Consider the following 16,249-nt stretch of genomic DNA (forward strand, 5'->3'; position numbering starts at 1 on the left):
TTGCAGCTTGAGTGATGTCAGACAAAACCAATCACTGTTCTGACACAACAGCTCAATCAGTGTGTATGTATATAGAAAATAAAGCTTTTTTTGGGCTCAAACCAAGATTTTAGAGTTCAATCTTCAGCAGAATGGTGGAGCAGTTGTTTACCTTGTTGCCTTTCTGCAGGGGGAACTGCTCTGACATTCTGGTCTGGGGTCTTCCTGTGTGGAGATTGAAACATGGGTTCTCTCTGGGTACTCTGGCTTCCTCCTGCAGTCTAAAACAAGTATATTAGGTGAATTAGTTTCCTAATATTGGCAATGAACCAGGGTATCTGGGTTCAGGGAATTCTTGCATGATTGTTGTGTCTCCTCACACAAAAACATTAGAAGGTATAGATCAGGGATCTGCAGTCTTCACAAAATCACAAAAATATAATTATAAAAAAACAACATAATCTACAATTGATAAAACCAGTAACATTGGTCTCGCATCAGAGGATATTTGATGATCAAAACACATCAAACATGTCGGTTAATGCTCATTTTATTTTGGCTACTGAAGACAAATATCCTCTGATGCGAGACCAAAAGGACAACCCATGATGCAGCACGGCTCATAGTGCTTTTATTTTGAAAACCGACACGCAAAATGAAGCAGTCACGTGACCCAGGCAAAGCGAGGCCTCGTTTGTTGCCAGTCACGTGGTTTTCAGCAAGACGACACAAGTCTCGAAGCAGGGCTTCATCGGACACGCCCCCTTTTTACTCGGTACAAGCCTCGAAGCCTGGATTCAGATGGTCCATCACTATGGGAGAGCATGTGGTGGACAAGGAAGTGTAAGTCTGGCTGCTCCAGGTGGGCTTTAAATTGTTGTGATAGTAATCACTTGTTTTTCATTTGTCATAATGATGTGCTTAGATGTGTCGATGTTCCAGAACAACTGAGTTATATATTTGCATGACCGTCTGCAGCCATCAAGAAATGCAGAAGGTTGTTAATCATCCACAGATTGAATCCAGGTGAGGCAGAAAGGAAACACTTAAAACATGTAAGGCAGGTGAAACACTGAACTAAACCTGCTAATGACTAATTCAGTCTGTTGATTCTTGGGTTGGTAACTGGTTAAACTGAACTGGTCTATTATTACTGGTGTGGGGTCTTTATCAGCACGTGGACATTTTGTAATGAATTTAATAAACTTATTTGGAAATATTTGTAGTTGATTGAAGATTAAACCAGCTGATGGAAGTTTATTCTGTATAAATTATAAATTTTTCCAACTACAGTATAAATCATCTTTTGCTCTATTATTCTGTCTCTGGTGTGTTAAATAAACCCTGATCCTCCCTGAATTTTATCTTTAAGTTTTTGGATAAACAGCCTTTATTCCCTCATTTTAACATGAGTGCAGCATCATAAATCCTACACTAGACTGCAGCTTCATAGGTAAATGTAGTTGTAGCTCATAAGATAAATATTTTTTTTTTTTTTTTTTTCAAAGTTTATTTGATAGGGACAGACACACATTTACATAGACAAACTGAATGAAACAGCAGTCCCATGTTAGCATTATGGTGCAATAGCAACAGCTAATTCGCAGCACTTGTCCCTAGATAGGCTTTTTTTTCCTAAAAATAATATCTCTAAAAATTGAAGTGAAATCATTTGAAACAACACAACATAATATATTCAGAGAGGTGTAAAAAAAAATTAAAAATTAAGAATGAGTACAGGTCTGTGTTTGGCATAACCAGAGTTTTGTTTGATTTTTGAACATACTAAAACTGGTTACAGACTTTAAGTGAACAGGGAGTGAGTTCCAAGCTGCAGATCCTCTCACAGACAGAGCACTTTGAGCAAAAGTGGTTCTTCGAAAGGGAACCTTACAATTTCCCTCCAAGGCTGCTCTGGTAGATCTGCTATTGCCCTGCAATGTCTGTATGCAATCGCTTAATGGCATGGGTGCTAGTCCATTTAAACACTTAAAAATCAGTTTTAAAACGTTATAATTTAGGAAATTTGTAAAATCCAAAATTCCAAATTTAGCCAAAATGCGACAATGATGGAATCTAATTGGCTTTTGATATAAAACCTTTAAGGCCCGATTATAAAGACTTGCTAGAGGTTTGAGAGTAGTTTGATTAGTTTGAGACCAGACAGTAGCTCCATAGGCAAAATGTGAGAGGATCAGTGAGTTCATAAACATCTCTGAACAGTGAAGTGTTAAACAATGTCTAATAATTTTAAAGCAATTTATATTTGATCTAACAGTTTTGCAGATTTTATCGACATGGCTCTTGAAAGTTAACTGAGCATCTAGAATGATTCCTAAATATTTTTCTTGTGATACTTGTTCAATAGGGTCCCCATTGATCTGAATATTCAAATACTGTGATGTGGTTTTTCTAATTGAAAAGCAAATGCACTTTGTTTTGTTTGTATTTAGAGTTAAGCAAGAGTCCTTTAGCCATGTCGATAATCTCTGCAGACTGCTCTGAAGTTTTTCACTGACAACAGTACCGCTTTTGTCCGATGTATAAACAATGGTGTCATCAGCATACATTTGCAAATTGACGTCAGGACAAATGTCAGGAAGACTATTAACATACAAACTAAAAAGGACCGGACCTAAGATGGTTCCTTGCGGAATCCCTGTAGCAATTTTGCAGAAGACAGATTTGCTGTTATTAATGACAACACATTGTTCACGATCTTCCAAATATGATTTAAACCAAAGCAATGATTGTTCTGAGAAATTAAATGATGAAAGCCTAGAAATTAGTAAATTGTGGTTCACTGTATCAAAGGCCTTTTTCAAGTCAAGAAAAACTGCACCAGTAATTTGTCCCTTGTCAAGTGATAGTTTAACCTTTTTAACCTTGAGTATTATGGCGAGTAACAAAGCGATTTTGAGACAATTTTCTGGCAATGAGAGTAATATTGTGGTCAGATAAGCCGCACACCAAGTTATAGGATTTTATGATTCGATCAGGTTTATTAGAAAAAATTAAATCTATCAAAGTTTGACTGTTTTTAGTGATACGAGAGGGACCTTGAATTAACTGGTGAAAATCAAATTTTGCTGTCAGTTCTCCCAGTGTTTTTTTCAATTTATTGTCCATCCAGTTTATATTAAAATCTCCCAAAATGATTACTTCACTGTTGTTTTTAAATCCTGATAACAATTCCTTTAAGTTATGATAAAAAGTTGTGCTACAACTTGATGGTGGGTTATACACCACCACAATGTTAAAATTCATACGAGGTGAAAGACAAACATTTAAACATATAGATTCTATTGATATATGCTCGTCTATGACTATCTCATTGATGTTAAAGGAGTCTTTTATGTAAATTAATACTCCCCCTCCTCGCCCCACTACTCTATCCTTTCTTAAACATTTGTATCCATGAACAAATAAGATGAATATTAATTTAACAGTGAGTGTACATGGGGAACTATATGGTTTGTATTTGTTCTCAGACCTATAACCAGTACACCGTTTAATCTTTCAATGTCTTTCAGAACTTTTCAAATGTTTATCATATTTCTAACCGGCACCTTCCTCACTTTTATTTTTGTGTTTTTCAGCCGTTGCTCTGCAGTTTGACCGAACGCTGACTCTTGAGGACTGCAGTAAAACTGTCAAGAAGTGGCTTCATTACACATCGAAGACATCGTAAGGAATCAAAGTGATGCCAACCAGAGTCTAACTGGGGTTACCACAACTTGTACCGTTTCCCTGGTTCATACAGTACAAAGCTTAACCTCATGGACTCTGTTCTTCTGTGGACAACAAACTGTTCTGACAGTCAAAAAGGAGTCAAATATGTTTAAAGATCTGTCCCTCTCTTCTTAAATAAAATGTTATATCAAACCTATGTTGTCATTTTTAAACTTTTGTACACAGTTTACCCATGATCAGCCAATAATATAGTGTTTAACACGAGTGAAGAAACTTTTAGTGGTATGTTATATAGACCTATCAGGCCTAAAAAAGTCCATAAATCCTTAGCTTTCATTCAATATGAAATCAACCCAAATCTGCATGTAGATCCACATTCAGATGAAGGTTGAATCAATGTTGATGCCCAACTGATTCAATGTAAAATCAACAGAAATATGCATGTAAGTCATGTGACCAATACAGGAACTGTTTCGAAATGACACTGGATGCCAAACTGTGTTTATAAGGAAGCGAATCTGTCAAAAGCATTTGCCAAATAAATTCTTGATCTTTTACATTGTCATCTATGGAGCAGCTTCAAAGGAAACGTTTCCTAAGTGGGACCATTTTGATCCTATATTGGAAAATAAATTTGTTTTCATTTTTGTCATTTCATCTGGTTCTTGTCAGTTTCTACTTAATCTGTCTGAACCCAAATTCAGCTGAAACTGACTTTTAGTTTACTTTTATAGTATGTTCTGCAGGTTAAGTGTCGCATATGTTTGACTAAACTGTCTTATTTAAATAAATCCACCTTTTCGATGCTGAGGCATTATGAGGCCAGGCATGAGAATGAAGTCTCAGATTCACCTAGATAAACTCGGATATGCAGCCATTCTACAAATTACTCAGTTGCTTTTTATAAATTATTTCATATACAGTGAACCCTCGCTGTAACGCGGTTCACTTTTCACGGTTTCGCTGCTTCGCAGATTTTTTTGTGCAGTTTTTTTCCCCACAGTGTTCTTAGTCCTAATTGACCATATGATTGTTAAAAACAGTCTCCGCGCTACCTGAGTGCCAATAACGTTACGGTGTTTAATACAGATTGGTCATTCAGGAGATGGAAACTGAAACTATCAATGTCTGCTGGAAAAAAAAAAAAACTGGCCAGAGGCAGAACAAAACCCGACCGGAGGCTCGTTTGATGAGATCCGTTGGTCTTCCGTAGATACAGCTGTGAATCTGGCGGGGCAGGTTGGAGGAGAAGCTTTAATGACATGACTCCGGATCACATTAATGCCCGATAGATGCACACGCACATCCGCTGACCTGAAAACAGGTTTTGATCTTTGGTTTCAATGTAGAGTATTTAATTATGCTGTGTAATAACTGTAAAAAAATAAAGGTAACTACTTCACGGATTTCGCCTCACGGGTTATTTTCGTAACGCAACCCCTAAGAAAAACAAGGGTTCTCTGTAAATGTAATGTTTACTTAATTTTTTTCTATACCAGAAGTTTTGTCAAAAAAGCTTAACAGGCTTAATTTCAAAAAGTTTTAAAAACTTTTTTAAAAATAAAAATATGTGGGAAAACAGTCCATGCATTCTCATTCCAAACACATTAACTTAAATTTTTACTTTATGGTACATGTTCACATTCTTTATTGACTCTATATCAAATATATTTTAATTGTAACTGAAGATATGACATAATACATAATATAAAATTCAATAAAATACAAAGACTTAAATCTTATTGTATAGACTTGGTCATCAAATCACTATAAATTTTGGTAAGTAGAAACATTGCAAGTAGAATTGGAAGGTGGATCGGACCCAAAATTAGAATTCAGCTATGCCAGAACTTTTTTGAGTCAATGTTCTTTTTTCAGGCCATTACTGCTCCTCTGTCTCAGGACAGCAAACTGGCTGATCTGAGAAACAGCCAGTTTGCAACTTCTCATTAGAAACCTGAGACATAAGAATTCGGTTTGACTGTCTGAAGGGAGGAACTGGTCAGATTATCAGTTTCCTTTTTATAGGTTTAATAGGCTCTACTGGCCTTTATTTGAGAGAGGTCAGACAGTAAAGTGGGTAATGAGAAAGAGGGGAGACAATTTAAAACAACATTTAATTCAGAGAACAACACAGTAAGGAACAAACACACAAATTATGTTATTACAACATTGTATGACTTTAATTGATAAATCCTGTCATATTAAAACACATGGCTATTTTATACAGCTCTTCCAAAAGCTAAGAAAAACAAAAACACAGTGAATTGATTCAATATCCAAATCTAGCCAGAATGTAGAGAGTCGGGCTGCAGACAGGACATTAACAGCTGGTACCATCTGATGAAAGAAGACATAGCTAGATACAAAAACAAGCCGATGAATTCTTTATTGACTCTATATCAAATATATTTTAATTGTAACTGAAGATATGACATAATACAACATATAAAATTCAATAAAATACAAAGACTTAAATCTTATTGTATAGTCATCAAATCACTACGTTGCCTGTAGGAATTTTTAATGTCCAGCAGGTCAATACAGTGTTGCTATGAGTCGAAACGCCTCATTTACCCATCACTAGTTGTTTCTATCATTCTGTGCTATCTGGGAATAGACCAGTTCAGTTTAACCAGTTACCAACCCAAGAATCAACAGACTGAATCAGTCATTAGCAGGTTTAGTTCAGTGTTTCACCTGCCTTACATGTTTTAAGTGTTTCCTTTCTGCCTCACCTGGATTCAATCTGTGGATGATTAACAACCTTCTGCATTTCTTGATGGCTGCAGACGGTCATGCAAATATATAACTCAGTTGTTCTGGAACATCGACACATCTAAGCACATCATTATGACAAATGAAAAACAAGTGATTACTATCACAACAATTTAAAGCCCACCTGGAGCAGCCAGACTTACACTTCCTTGTCCACCACATGCTCTCCCAGCCCAAACAATAGGCCCCGCCCTATTTTAAAAACTCAAATCTCACAGGATTTCATACTTAGGCCTGGAGTGGTGGGTAGGATGAAAATAATACAAAATGAGACATGACGTCAGTTTTTAAAAATATGTTTTGCCCTAAAATAACCAGGATTACTATGGGCACAAAACGATGCCCTTATTTTTCAATAAACACATTTAAGATCAAAGTAATAGTGAAAAACTTACCATAAAACTGCTCAGATGAGAATTCAATTCAGAAGCTGGTTGCAAGCAAGCCAGCAGCAAAATGGCTGTTTGGTTGGGACAAACCACTAGTGTAAAAAAGGAGAGTCAGACTGTTCAACTCCTAGTAGAGACTTGTAGATGTTTTTGTGTCAACACATTATGCACAGTCAGTAATAATATTTACAGACAAGTAAGAAAATGTACATAAAGGAATCACAACCCACTGTTCTCAACATGTAGTGCTTAATTTGAAACATGATTAACCCCCACCTAGTCATAAAAAGTTCTGACCCAGAGCTCAAGGACGGGGCGAGGGAAGAAGGGATGAGAGGGGGAAAAGGGGGGAAGGTTGGAAGGAGCGGGTGGGTGTGGGGAGTTTTGGGAGGGAGTAGGGGGAGATGAGGTGATGAGGGGTGCAACAAACTGCACAGATTGCACACAATGGTAAATCAACGTTGAATTATAGTCAGAATGATTGATTTTTGGTTGAGGTCGACAACTGATGGTGGATCAACCATCAAACAACCATCCAGCTCTAGTCAAGTAACCAATGTTGAAACTGTGTCATTGAATCAATGTTATTTTGTGGTTGAAATCTAATGAATTAAATGCCGATGTCTGATCAACGTCTGATCAATGTTGAATCAATGTCAGCTGTTTTGCTGCACACCTTCGCCTCTTCTCCTCCTCATCAGAGCTCTGGGTCAGAGCATCTTATTAGTGAGTGGGGGTTTTCACATTTTAAATGAACCACTATAAAGGATACTGGGTGATGATTCATTTCTGTACATTTTCTTACTTGTTCATAAAAATTCCTACTGACTGTTTGTGATATATTGACACAAAAACATCTACAACGTACTACTAGGAGTGGAGTGGTCCACCCCTGCTATTTACATGAGTGAGATGTCCCAAACACACAGCTGCTTCGCTGTTGGCTTGTTGGCAAAAGATGTTAATTCAATGTTGAATTGCCATCATGTGTAATCTGAGTACAGAACAGAATCACAACTCAATGTTGTCAACACATAGTGCTTAAGTTAAAACGTGATTAACCCTCACCTAAAATGGGGTGTGCTGTGGTGGCGCAGGGGTTGGTTAAGCACAACCCACATATGGGGGCCTTAGTCCTTGACGCAGCTGTTGCAGGTTCAACAGCTGGGGGGAAGGGGTGTGTGAAAAACAGCTTACATTGATTGAACATTTAGATCACAAGTTCTTCCCCAAACCTTGTCCTCAAGGCAAACTGACCTGTGTGTTTTCAGTTCAGCAAAACCCTGTAAATCAGACATCAATTAAAATCATGTGTGCTGAATTAGGGAAATGCCTAAAACTTGTAGGGCTTGGAGGACCAGTGCTGAAACACACTGGATTCGATTTTGGCATTTCAATCAATGGATATCGACAATAAATCAACATTGATTCAATGACACATTTTCAACGTTAGTTAATTGGCTAGAATTGAATGGTTGTTTGATGGTTGCTCCAGCTTCTGTCATTGACCTCAATCATAAATTTTGTGATCATAATTCAACATTGAATTAACATCTTTTGCAAACAACCCAACAGCGTGTTTGGGCCATCCCACTCATAAATGGTAGGGGTGGACCGCTTCACTGCTTGTAGTAAGTTGTAGATGTTTTTGTGTCAATATATCACACACAAACAGTCAGTAAGAATTTTTATTTCAAGTAAAAAAATGTACAGAAAGAAATGACCACTCACTATCCTCTACAGTGTTATTAAAAATGTGATAACCCCAGCTCAGTAATAAAATGCTCTCACCCAGAGCTCTGATGAGGAGGGGAGGGAAAGGTGTGCGGCAAAACAGCTGACATTGATTCAACATTGATCAGATGTTGATCAGACATCTGCATTTCAGTCATTAGATTTCAACGACAAAACAACATTGATTCGATGACATAGTTTCAACATCGGTTACTTGGCTAGAGGTGGATGGTTGTTTGTTGACTTCAACCAAAAAGTTGTGATTATAAGATTTTGGCAAAGGTCCTTGCTGGCAGACTAGAGGATGTTCTTCCCAAACTTATTCACCCAGACCAGACAGGGTTTTTAAGGGGCAGGCAGATATCCAGTAATTTGCGACGACTCTTTAATGTAATCTATCAGCGCCATAATGTTGAACCTGAAGTAGTAATATCCCTTGACGCCCAAAAGGCATTTGATAGAATTGAATATAATTTTTTGTTTACTACACTCAAAAAATTTGGATTCGGCCCAGTTTTCTGCACTTGGATCACCATTTTGTACACAGCCCCACAGGCGTCAGTACGAACAAATAAGGTCACGTCTAGTTTCTTTCCTCTTTCACGTGGTACTCGACAAGGATGCCCCCTTAGCCCCCTTTTATTTGATATTGCTATTGAACCTCTGGCAACCATGATAAGAGACTCTGCTAATTTAGCTGGTGTGCAGAGAGGTGGGCACGTTAACAAATTATCCCTCTATGCTGATGACCTCCTCCTTTTTCTGTCTAGACCCAGTATCACAATACCTATTACTCTAAATCTAATTGAAAAATTTGGGCAGGTATCTGGTTATAGATTGAACCTATCCAAAAGTGTTTTATTCCCAATCAACGAAAAAGCGCGTCAAATGACCTTCCATAGTTTCCCCTTTACAGTCAGTAAAGATAATTTTGATTATTTGGGTGTCTGTGTAACATATGACTACAATTGCTTGTTTAACAAAAATTTCACTAAGGCATTGAATAAGGCTAGATTGGATATGGAGAAATGGTCAAAACTCCCTCTGTCTCTTGTAGGAAGAATAAACTCAATCAAGATGACTATCATGCCAAGGTTCTTATACCTGTTTCAAACCATACCAGTCTTTATTCCTAAGAAGTTCTTCAAAGAATTAAACAAACATATATCTGTGTTTATCTGGAATAAAAACATCCCACGAATTAGAAAGGAATATCTGGAGAGACAGAGGGAGGATGGTGGACTATCCCTACCTAATTTTCTTTACTATTACTGGGCAACCAATATCCATAAGTTTTTGTACTGGTTTAAGGATCAGTCAGATGCCGAATCTCCAGTTTGGGTCCACCTGGAACAACATTCCAGCAATCCAGTTTTGCTTGGCTCATTAATATGTAGCCCTTTACCATTGAGTAAATGTCATCGGACAAACAATCCTGTTGTTGGGGGCTCTCTAAAAATATGGTCCCAATTTAGGACTCATTTTCAAAGTAGAAATGCATTAACTGCATCTCCTGTGCGATGCAATGTTCAGTTCATCCCATCCTTGATAGACCCATCCTTTCAGAAGTGGCATGAAAGAGGCATAACTTGCATAAAGGACCTCTTTGAAAGAGACCAATTTATTTCTTTTGAACAGCTAAAAAGGGACTTTGGTGTACCTCAGGCTGACTTCTTCAGGTATCTCCAAGTACGTAGTTATGTGAAAGCTAATTTCTCATTAACGTTGCCTCAAACAACATGGATTGATGAATGTTTGGATATGAATCTGACAGATAAGAGCTTAGTATCAGCTATATATGGCATAATTCTGAGTGCTGCATCCCCATCACTTAGACATCTGAAAGAATCATGGGAAGAAGAGTTAGGGGAATCATTTACTGATGCAGACTGGCAGGCCGCAATTTCTAGAATCCACTCTTCTTCAATTTGCATTAGACATAACCTGCTACAGTTTAAGGTATTGCACAGACTATACTTGTCCCCTAATAAACTATCTAAAATGTATCTCGATGTAGAGTCATCTTGTGCTAGGTGTGGACACAGCCCTGCTGATCTCAGTCATATGTTCTGGCTTTGCCCCAGGCTCTTCCCCTTTTGGGAGTCAATCTTTAACACGTTTACATTTGTATGTAAGAGGAATATTGATCGAAGTGCTCTAACTGCTCTATTTGGGGTTGTCCCTCCGGCAACACCAGTAACAACGCAGCAGGCCAATGCCATAGCTTTCGCCACATTACTTGCCAGACGCTTAATACTATTTAACTGGAAGAGAACCGCTCCTCCGTCTCATAGGCAATGGATGGAGGATGTAATGTTCCATCTGAAGCTTGAGCATCTGAAACATACAGTCAACGACTCCATTCAACAATACAACGTTACCTGGCAGCCATTTCTTTTGTATTTTGAGACGGTCTTCATGAGTACGTAGTCCTTTCACCCCCCCCTCCCCCTTCTTCCCTTCCTCTTCTCCTCCTCCCTTTTTACTAAATATGTGATGTTAGCACCTGTTATTTTGTTTTTGTTTAACTGTTGTTATTACATGTCTAAAACAAATAAAAAGATTTAAATAGACTTCAACCAAAAATCAACAATTCTAACTATAATTCAACGTTGATTTAACATTGTGTGCTATCTGGGTAGTTACTGACTGTAAATCAATTACAATTCTGTTCTTAACTCCACAATTTACATCCTCTAATATTTGCCAACACTCCTTAGAATCATAAGTTTCAAACCGTAAATAAAAACAGTTTAAGTCGTTTGCTTTTTCTCTCTCATTTAGTGCAGCCAGATCTGTTTGGAAGCCCCTGGCTGCAAGCCCCTGGTCATGACTTGGATAGAGTCCCACATTCCCTTAGTGTTTGAGTCAGACAGCTCACGTTCCACCTGCTCCTTATGCTGCAGCAGCAGATAGAGATCCTTATGTGCTGCTCTAACACCAGCCTTGTCCCCTGCGAAGGCAGATTTTTTCCTGGCAATGCACTCACATATTTCCTTTGTTATATGTCGTTTGTTGTTTTGATACCCCTTTACTGTCTTTTGATGTATAATAGAGTCAACACAGAAGGAGATATAGGCAGTGACTATTTCAGTGACAGTTGAGATTTGCATCCAAGAAAAATATTTCCCAGTTTGTGCTAAGAAAGCAGCAACTCAACTCGATTTTTTCCTGCTGCTTTCTTAGCACAAACTGGGAAATATTTTTTTAGTCAGTGTCATTCTGTAATTAAATTAAATTAAATTACGACAATTTAAAAACTCACAAAACTGCTAAGACATAGATGAATTTTATATCTAAAACGTTAAATTATTCTTCACCATTTAATCTAAAGTTATTGAGCTATTATGAAAGATCCGGAGATCCACTTCCGGCTCCGGTGCCGCAGATTGCGGACCAGACGATGGACGGATTTTTATTCACACCTGTAGGGGGCAGTACAGTTTCTACCACTGGCCGAAGACATACGAGACAGAGTTTCGGTGTTGACCTTGCACCACCACGGATCGTGATGGGTTACTGGGATGTTCCAGAGGGGACAGACTGCGTGGAGAAGACATGGATCGCCACCAAACTGGGCACAGCTCTGGGTAGGTATCAGGCCGCAGACGGTGCTCTGGGGCCGGGGGCCGCTACGGGAAACACAGCGCTTTAGCAGCTAGCTAAGCTAAGCTAATGGGCTTAAATGAATCAGGGTCGCTGGATTCAGGAAATCTGTTTAATAAAGTTTTTTTTTATCTAAAACCTGGGTGATGGTTCCTCAGCATAAATCCATTACTGAGTGTTTCAGAACTACAGAGATCCAGCGGGATGTCCAGAGCTCCGGGGTCAGTGATCCGCTGGAGCTCCGGGGTCAGTGCTGGGTTTGGAAATGTTCTCCGAACAGAACTCAGGAATGGATGTCGGTGTTCGAGTCCTCATTTCCAAACGACAGTTGAAATTGTAACTGTCCAGTTTGCGTCCACCATGTCGTGCTGTACTTCCTGACGCTTATTTGCAGCCAGTGGCTGACAGGAAGTAGAAACCTGCTGCTTAACAACGTCAGTAGCTGGTTCAGGACTGGGGTGTTGAGCTCCAGTCTTCCAGGCTGGTGTGCTGCAGAGGAGTCCCTGGCCCAACACTCCTGATCAGCTGTCTGAATAACCTCATCAGCGTGAGGTCACGTTTTGCAGAGTCCTGCTGATGACCTGGTTATTTCCTTCATGTGTTCTGGAGATCCAGCTGGGTCCAGGCTGCAGGACGCGCTTCTTGTTCTAAATGAACCTATAATTGTGTTTTTCAGGTCTGATCGGCTCAGCCTATCACATAGTGGCATTCCAGCCTGATACTGCATTGGAAGCAGTGCAGAGGGCTGCCAGTGCAACAGTCACAATGGGTAAGCTAATTAAAATATGCATATTCAAAAAATAGGACATAACTATTCAGATCGTTGTGAATAGCATGTGTTGTAAATATTTCTGTTTCTGCTGTTTTGGCGGTTATCAGTCACGGTGATAGCAGGCATGGTGTTCCTGCTTCCTTTAAGAGGCTTGTCAGAATATCACTCAGTATGTTCCTGCTTTCTGCTTGAATTAAGAGAAAAGGTTGGATTATATTAGCTGGATGACCATTAATGCTCAACATAATGGTTTACTTGTGTTAGGGTAAGGTTAACAATATACATTTTTTCATTTTCAGAATAAAGGTGTAATGTTACAGAATAAAATGATAATAATAGAAGAATAAGGTCATATTACAAGAATGAATTTGTAATATTGCCAGAATAAAGTCAGAACAATACGAGAATAGAGTTTTGATTCCAAAATAGTCTTATATTAGGAGAATAAAGTATACATTTTTGAGAACTCTTCCCTGAAAAATAATTTTTAAAAAATCACAATCTCTTATGAAGTTATGCTTTGGTATCGGTTTCACAAGTAAGGGAATACTTATCTTTTAAAATCAAACCAGTAGCAGGACTTTGAAACTTTGTTTTGAAGAATCACGGACTTCAGTTAGTCACTTCAGACGTCAATTCTGATCTGAAGTGGGCCGATATAGGTATCTGGTATTAATATTGCTGTTATGATTGATAACGCATTACTAGACATCTGTCACCAGTAGATCTAGAACCCATGTTCTGTTGGTCATGAACATGCAGACTTCAGTGCTTCAGATGAGGTTTTAAGCACTGACCTCAACATTGTCACAGATCTCAGAAAGTTCTTTGCTCACTGAGAAGTCTATACATCATCTTGATATGTAATATTGAACATTAATATTGGCAGTTTTGCATTTTCCAGCCACTATGGGAGCCATCTTCGGAATGACAACATGTCTCACCGCTCAGGCCCGAGAGGCTCCTGATGACCCACTGAATTATTTTGTTGGCGGCTGCGTCTCGGGCATCTTCCTGGGAGCCAGGAGTAAGTAATGGCTGCTAGCTGTAATTTCAGTCACCAAAGCTCTGTTAGGACTCAACTTCCAACAGGTGTAGCTGTATATCTGGGAAAACAAATACATTTTTATACGCTTTGAGCTTTCACTATACCCAGAACGGGAATATGAAGCACTTTGAACTGCCTTGTTGCTGCAAATGTGCTGTATAGATAAAATTACCTTACCTACCTTACCTTCATCAACATGAAAACTCAGTTTAATTGGACCTAAAATGATTATTTACAAAAACTCTGAACAAAGTGGAATTTTGGGAAAACTCTGTTTTTGCATGTGTACATGGGAATATGGAGATTTAGGCTCCAAAGCATAACAGTCTGCTTTATATCCACTTATTTTGTCATGATTTTTATTAGCTTTATATTCTTTTATGAATATAAAAGTAGTTCAGCCTATATATGTGTCCTCATAAATTAACATCCTGACACAATGTTTAATTCCTAACAGGAAGTCTTTGTTGTTTTGAAGCAATCTGATTGGCTACCATTAGCTTTGCGCTATACTGCCCCCTATAGATTTGACATTTTTAAAACAATGCTTGGGGCTGATTGGTGCGGAAGAGAGATGAAAACTCTCCTGTGTGCATGATACTATTATTGTAAACGATGTGACAAAGACAAATGTCTTTGTTTTATAAAGACCCAACTACATGTGGACAAGGCCTGAAATGACCTGAAGCAAGAATGGCACTCCACTAAAAGCGGTGAACACATGCTGAACACTGGAACACTGCAGGGAACTCACTACATGTATGAGAAAACTAGAATTAAACACTTGGCTCAGAACTCAGTTGTTTAGAGGCAGCAGTTGGGGGTTTCTCTTCTGAAAACAAAGAAAAAAGGTAATAAAAAAGGTTTAAAGATCTTTTAGGTCATGTAAAATATTGAAGTCTGACGCTGCTGGGATTAGTACAATTTCAATCATCCTGCAGACGACAGTGATGTCAGGGTTCACAGTAAAACTCAAACGAGATCTTTAATCAGAATGTTGAGCTCTCTAGTTCTTTTTTTCTCTATTTTCACTCTTTGCTTCTGTGCTGGTCAAATTCCTACCAATAAAGACTAAACAGCTTTTTATTCAGCTTTGCCCAATCAGTGTGGAAAAAAAAAATTGTTTCATATCAAATCTTCATGTTTGATCATGTCTTATTTTGATTGGTTTTAATGGAGCATAACCAAAAGGTGGATTTGTTTAGGATTTCCAACTTTGTGGTGAACCTCCTGTGTTTCTCAGCTGTCTGACGTCAGGATGAAATGTGATTGGTTGATGAATGACTCGGTGGTCTCTACTTCTCCACAGCCCACAATGCTATGACTGGTACGACAGGCTGCCTGGCTCTGGGAACACTGGCCTTTTTTACTAAAGCTGGCAAAATGGAAGGATGGAGGCTCACTGGACCACCCAAACTGTAGGATGGAGACTTTAACATTAAATATTGTAAAAAGACTTCATGTAATAAAATGCTTGTGAAAGTAAACTGAAGGTGGTTTTATTTTAACTGTACAAATGTAGAGAACATGATTAAATATGAGCTGTTTTATGTCCACTGTGTTTATACACACAGTGGATATAAAGACCCAACTACGTGTGGACAATTCCTGAAATGACCCGAAGCAGGATTGGCACTCCCATTAAAACCAGTAAACACAGGCTGGTTCACTGGTTTTATTTGTATATATAAAATCTTTTGGTGGATATAAAAGGTCTACACACTCCTGGCTGAAATGCCAGGTTTTCATGATGTCAAAAAAAATAATTTCACAACTTTTTCCATTTTTAATTTCACCTATAACCTGTGCAATTTAATTGAAAAACAAACTGAAAACTTTAAAGGGTAAAAATAACTTAAAATAACCTGGTTGCACAAATATGCTCATCCTTAAACTAATACTTTGTTGCAGCACCTTTGACTTTTATTACAGCACTCAGTCTTTTTTTGGTAGGATCAGTGTGGCACATTTTAATGTGGCAACATTTGCCTACTCTTTGCAAAACGGCTCCAAATCTCACAAGTTGCACTGCCTGCGCTCAAAACTCTTCAGATCACCCGGATGGGATTCAGGTCTGGCACTGACCTGAATCAGTGCCAGGCCCAGTCATTCAGGCTTTGGAATGACTGGGTCATCCCAAAGCCTCCATCTTATTTCAGTGAAGCCATTCTTTTCTGGATTTATATGTTCTTTGGGCCATTATTGTGCTGAAAGCTGAACTTTGTCTTCATATTTATATCAGAAAGCCAA

General features: G+C 38.5%; 1 protein-coding gene and 1 long non-coding RNA gene across 2 annotated transcripts; both read left to right on the top strand.

Annotated features, from left to right (window-relative positions):
• The first annotated feature begins 644 nt into the window (after window positions 1–644).
• Window positions 645–5,078, top strand: LOC145551532 (uncharacterized). Its single transcript, XR_014087403.1, has 3 exons — window positions 645–841; window positions 958–1,005; window positions 3,579–5,078. It is a non-coding gene; the product is annotated as an uncharacterized LOC145551532 (long non-coding RNA).
• A 6,912-nt stretch (window positions 5,079–11,990) lies between these two features.
• ndufa11 (NADH:ubiquinone oxidoreductase subunit A11) lies at window positions 11,991–15,486 on the top strand. The gene is made up of 4 exons (XM_008408158.3): window positions 11,991–12,163; window positions 12,856–12,948; window positions 13,856–13,978; window positions 15,309–15,486. The coding sequence occupies exons 1-4, from the start codon at window positions 12,085–12,087 to the stop codon at window positions 15,419–15,421; spliced, it is 408 nt and encodes a 135-aa protein (XP_008406380.2). The 5' UTR covers window positions 11,991–12,084; the 3' UTR covers window positions 15,422–15,486.
• Window positions 15,487–16,249: the final 763 nt, after the last annotated feature.

This window comes from Poecilia reticulata, chromosome 4, assembly GCF_904066995.2.
Source record: "Poecilia reticulata chromosome 4, P_reticulata-male-v2, whole genome shotgun sequence".
In the NCBI taxonomy this organism is placed as follows: domain Eukaryota; kingdom Metazoa; phylum Chordata; class Actinopteri; order Cyprinodontiformes; family Poeciliidae; genus Poecilia; species Poecilia reticulata.

What these genes read in the sequence shown, in the direction of transcription:
- ndufa11 (XM_008408158.3), top strand. Translation starts at nt 12,085, where the DNA reads ATGGGTTACTGGGATGTTCCAGAGGGGACAGACTGCGTGGAGAAGACA. An exon ending in CAGTGCAACAGTCACAATGG is followed by an intron (nt 12,949 to 13,855) that starts GTAAGCTAATTA and finishes TGCATTTTCCAG; the next exon opens with CCACTATGGGAGCCATCTTC. An exon ending in CATCTTCCTGGGAGCCAGGA is followed by an intron (nt 13,979 to 15,308) that starts GTAAGTAATGGC and finishes ACTTCTCCACAG; the next exon opens with CCCACAATGCTATGACTGGT.